Here is a 5,555-nt window from a genome sequence, read left to right on the forward strand (position 1 = left end):
CACCAGTGGAAATATTGACCAGAAGGACATCTAAAACACTTTATATGATTTCTGCCAAAGGGGAATTTTTTCTCCCTTTAAGTAATTTTAAATATATATAGTTTAATTATTTGAGAAAATTCAGGAGTCTGTTCCTGCAGCTTAATACTCCACATACAAGACACAAGGGCCCTTTGCTCCAGAAATCTCATATTGAAATGATTCTGTTAACTCAGTATCTAGTTTGTGGTTTTCTTGGTAATTCTTTGTCTTTACAGCAACAGTAACTACTTCTCAGAGGCAGTTGTGTCTCCACTTTAAAAAGAGACACACTGGAAGAGGCAACGGTGGCTCCCTGCCCTCCTACGTCATGTGAAGGTCCTGTGATGTCATTTCATTCAGGGGGCAAGTCTTACATTAGATGCCACAGAGAATAACCAGACAGTGTCCCTTTTGCCACCTGCTGTTTGTCTCCACAAAGACACACACTTTATAGGCAGCTGTGACCTCTGACCCTGCTTGCATAGAGAAAGGGCTGTGACTCAGGACAATATTCTCTGTCCAGTGAAGGGGACCTGTCCTGTTGTGCTGTGACCCAGCTGCTGAGACGTCCGTGTGTGACACGGCTCGAGTCTAGATGATGTGAACATGAAGGTATCGTTCACTAGAGAAAGACAAAACACCCCAACAAAAAAATTTTGTAAAAAATGTTGTATTTTGACATTGTGGGAAGTCAATCTGTCTTCCGTTTGTCCCATATTTTTCATTCATTTTTTCACTGTAGTTGATTTCATTTCACATCTAATGCTCCACACCCAGGCCAAGATCTACATCTGGAGCACACACCCTGTGGCCAGACAGCTACTAGACAAGCTCAATGGTTCTGTGGGGAGGGTTTGGACTTCTATGTTAGGCAGGTGCCATTCCATTCTAAAGGAAAAGGGATAAAAAGATAAATGAGTTCAGATGGTTGTAAGGATACCTAGGGACTTGTTGCTGAGCTGGCTTGGAATAAAAAGAGGAGAAGGGAATAGAGCAGATTTTTCTAGCTTCCAGACATATTGAATTACCCGCCACCAGCAGGGGGCAGCATTGCCTGCCTTTGGGGAAGCTACCAGTACTTACCGAGATTTCCCCTGACCTGTATTATGTCTTAAAAGACCTTTTCCCTGACACTCTTCGGTGTGGGTGGCTGAGGGTGGGAGATGTCATATATGTGTTGTGTCCCAATATTTTTACCTGTGGGTATAGCAATAAATGTCCCTGACTCTCAGACACCATAGAGGTTGGGACAAAAAATATATGAGGATTATTCTCCACTGAGGAGCTTCAACCGTAGTTGGAGAAAGAATGAGACATGCCAGTTTTGCCTTTTCTCCTTGGATTGTGGAGCGACTGGATTTTCTCTAGCCAACTTCAGACCCTGTCCTAGCTGCCTCCCAGATGTCTTGGGAAGGAGGTGAAGTCCCTGTATTCATCAGCCAGAAACCACCTTGATTCCTACAGCAGAAAGAACAGGGACCCGCAAGATGGCTCCATTTTGGGGACACTTGAATTATTCTGTCAGTGCTTTCTGAGTGAGAATAAACCATGTCAAACCATTTTAATTCTCTCAGATTATAGTCCTGTGTAGTGAGCAAAAGCATCTAGATCAAGGTGAGGTCAAAGTGGGATGAGGAGAGGCAGGTACAGAAAGCAGATTTGCATGGAGGCCACTCCCTCCTCTGAGGCAGAAAGAGGGAATAAGAGAGGTCTGGAGGAGCCAGGCTCAGTGTTGGTGTCTCAGAAGGCAATACTCTCGGGGGCTCTCCACCATGGCCTGGGCTCTGCTCCTCATCACCCTCCTCACTCAGGGCTCAGGTGAGGCATCCAGGGAGGGGACCATGGGGACAACTAGGCTCATTCTTTGTCTCCTCCTCAGGCTCACCCTGGCCCAGCACTGAACTGAGCACTGAGTGTGTTTTTGCTCTTTTCAGGTTCCTGGGCCCAGACTCCCCTTACTCAGCCTCCCTCAATGTCTGGGTCTCCTGGACAATCTGTCACCATCTCCTGTGCTGGAAGCAGCAGTGACGTTGGGTATTGCAATTGTGTCTCCTGGTACCAACAACAACCGGGCACAGCCCCCAAACTCCTGATTTATGATGTCAGCAGTCGGCCCTCAGGGATCCCTGATCGCTTCTCTGGCTCCAAATCCGGCAACACGGCCTCCCTGACCATCTCTGGGCTCCAGGTTGACGATGAGGCTGACTATTACTGTGCTTCATATAGGAGTACTAACAATGTTCCACAGTGGTGCAAGTTCATGAGGAAGTGAGATCAAAACCTGAGCTCACAGGCTCCCTCCTTGCTCTGCAGAAGCTCTCCCACCCTGAGCAGAGGGGCTTCATGCAGCATGTCTAGAGTTCACTTCCCTCTCAACTCCTCTCCCTTCCACAAAAGGAAATATGCTCCAGGGTTGATTGTCTTAAGACTATGACGGCTTTCTCTTCGAATGTGTGATGTGGTCCTTAAACGTGCCACTCTCCCCAACTTTCGACAGCAAGGTGATGGTGAACATTATGTGCTAAATGTTATCTGTTAACTTGGCTGGAATATAAGGGGTTCCCAGAGAGGTGGTAAAACATTCTCTCTTGGTTGCTGCGAAGATGCCTCTGGAAGGTATTAACATTTGAATGCATAGACGGAGTGAAGCATATCACTCTTGCCAATGCTGGTGGACATCATCTATCACTTGAGGGCCTGGATTGAATAAAAGGTGTAGGAAGGGGGGATTTGCTCTTTCTGCTTAGTCATAGATATCCATCTCTTCCTGTCCCGGGACACTGGCACTACACTTCTTCACTTTTGGGACTCAAACCAGAGCTGACACTGTTCACTCCCAATCCTCTGGTCTTTCATTGCAGACTGAATTGTACCACTGGCTTTCCTGGTTCTCCAGCTTGCAGTGGATGTTGGACTTCTCAGCCTCCAAAACTATGTGAACTAAATTTTATTGTATATATTCTGTTTCTCTGGGGAACCCTAACTAATACAGATTTAATACAGATGTATTTTATTTATTGACCTTGAGCCATTCTAAATAAATAGAATTGTCATCATGAGTTTTCTGTATTGATTCTGAGATTTCTGCAATTGGCTGTTTAATCTGATTAGCTGTAATGATGTTTAATGACTCTATTCCATTAGTAAAGGGAGCACAGATCATCCAAGTGCTGAACTATTTATCGAGATAAGCAATGTATCTGCATTGGATACTTCTAATCAATCACTTAAAAGGAACATGGAACTAAATGATTCTGTATATGATGTCCCTGAACATTTTTTGAACAGTAAGAAATATTGTGACCTTGGTTGCTTGCTCCTAATATTACTGGATAAAGTGCTGGGAGACAGAGATGAGCTCAGGTATTTCAATTCTCAGCTCAGGAGACCTATAAATGACTTAAGAGCTTGTAGGTGTGCTCTGAAAGAAAGCTTTAAGCCATGTAGCATCTGGCTAAAATTGCTGAAAATCAAATGCAGGACCTCTTCTTTTGATTGGCTAAATTAGACTACGATCTCATGAGTTGTTAAGTGAATGTGTGGGAAGATCTTGATGAGGCTGGAAATATTGAGTCTCTCAATTCTGATGACTGTCTTCTTTGCCAGTGGAAGAAGCTCCTCACACCCAGTAGTATAGGTCTTTCCACCTCTGTCTGATAGGATTAACCCTACCTCCCCTGAAAAGGTGTGACCACCCAGAGGCAGTTGACAGGCAAGGCACTGCTGTTTATCCTCAGGACTCATTCACACCAGTCTGTTTACTACTAGACCTATAATTCAACACAAGTCCCAGCCAGTCCCTCCAAATGCGGTGTACAGAATGTGACCTACCAGAAGGTTCATTACACTCCAAAAAGACTACTGGATTCTTCTAGTTTATACAGACAGAATTCCTAAGAGTGTGTGTGGGAACAGATATTAAGGATGTGGGATAAAGGTGGGAGGAACATAATGTTGAATCAGGCTGAATGTATTGATATTTCATGCAGAATTGGAGACTTCGGAAAATCTCTAACAGTTTAATTCATTGGCTATAACATAGATCAAAGGACAGACCATAGTGAGCCAACTGGAAAAGCTTGACCTACTCTGGTTTTATGTAGAAGAAGAGATTCAGAGCAGGAGGGACATTGGAATATAAAATGGATTTATCATTTAAGACCTACTCATCCACACTGGGAGAGTTCAAACAACATATTTTCCACCAATATTTTGAGAAATTATGGTATGAGGGAACCTTAACACCCTTGAAGAGCTCCGTGATTGCCCTTCTCTAGGCCAGGTCTTACAGAGTGGGCAGCAGCCCCTCAATCAGAAAACTAAATGCAACAGGAGTGATTGGATTTAGGGAGGGCAGGGGCCAAGTGAAGGGACCAGCTACCAAAGGCAAGGTGAGTGTGGGTAGTATAGGTGACAACAGAGTCGAAGCAGCAATGGGAATGACCTGACTTGTACAGGCACTGGTTAGGTAATCATGGTGTTCCTAGAAGTAAAATATAGAAAGACCACTAAATTCTCACTTGATTTTTATAAACAGAAAACTTCTAGGTGAAGTGAATGAAAGGCCAACCCAAACCTCAAAACTAGAGTCACTGCCCCTCGGGCAGTTCCTAGACATGAGCCAGTTCACAGACCCAGAATCCCTTGAGTGATGGGGAGACCGAGTCCCCTTGAGGAAGGATCCTGGCACACTGCTGAAAAGGTGCACTGCTGATTTTTCTCCCTGCCTTCCCCAAAGGGAACCAATGGCTTCTTTATCAGGATACATGTGCATTGGGGGAAAGAAAGTGACAGACTTTTTAGAAACTCCTGGACATTGTCTCTGAACTGTCACTGATTCCAAGAGACTCAAAAATCACTTGGCCCTCCAGGCAGAGAAGGGCACATGGAGACAGAAGACCAATGGAGTGTTATTGCAGTCTGTCTCACAGTGGGCCCAAGGTATCCTTGAGTCCATTTGGAGGTTACTTCTCCAGTTCCAGAGTGTAGTTCGCTTGTGGCTTGAGCTGCCTATTAGAAACTCGGTGTTATTAGACCCACCAAGGCATTAAGCTGGGCGTGCACAGCAACACTCCATTAACAAAGGAAAGTGGTGTTTCTGCAACCAGACCCAAACCATTCCCGAAGGCACAAGTATGTTACATGAAGTAGTTCAAATGCCCATGGTCCCTAGTCCTGCTCCACTGCCTTCTGTCTCCCAGCTTCTCCCCCTGGCCCCATGCAGAGCTTTCAACAGTCAGCTGACAGAGGAAGATGAGCCTCAAGGCTGGTTTACAGATGGTTCTGCACAACACACAAGAACCACCAAAAAGAGGAGAGCCACAGCACATAGCCCCTCTCTGGGTGGTCTCTGAAGAACAGTGGTTACAGGAAATCTTCCCAGTGTGCAGAACTTGCAGCAGTTCACCTCGCTGTGCACTTTGGAAGGAGAAATGGCCAGGTATGCAATTGTATTTTGAGTCATTAGTTTGGCTCGATGGTCAGGGACTTGGAAGGAACATGTTGGAACATTGGTGCAAAAATAAATTTGGGAA

General features: G+C 45.1%; 1 gene segment (V, D, J or C); it reads left to right on the forward strand.

Moving 5' to 3' along the window:
- Positions 1-1,736: 1,736 nt before the first annotated feature.
- Positions 1,737-2,293, forward strand: LOC128626297 (immunoglobulin lambda variable 2-18-like). The segment is given in 2 exon segments: positions 1,737-1,839; positions 1,956-2,293. Coding segments are annotated over 2 exon segments (384 nt in total).
- Positions 2,294-5,555: the final 3,262 nt, after the last annotated feature.

Source organism: Artibeus jamaicensis, unplaced genomic scaffold (assembly GCF_021234435.1).
Source record: "Artibeus jamaicensis isolate MK-2021 breed Jamaican fruit bat unplaced genomic scaffold, CSHL_Jam_final contig_2040, whole genome shotgun sequence".
Lineage (NCBI taxonomy): Eukaryota > Metazoa > Chordata > Mammalia > Chiroptera > Phyllostomidae > Artibeus > Artibeus jamaicensis.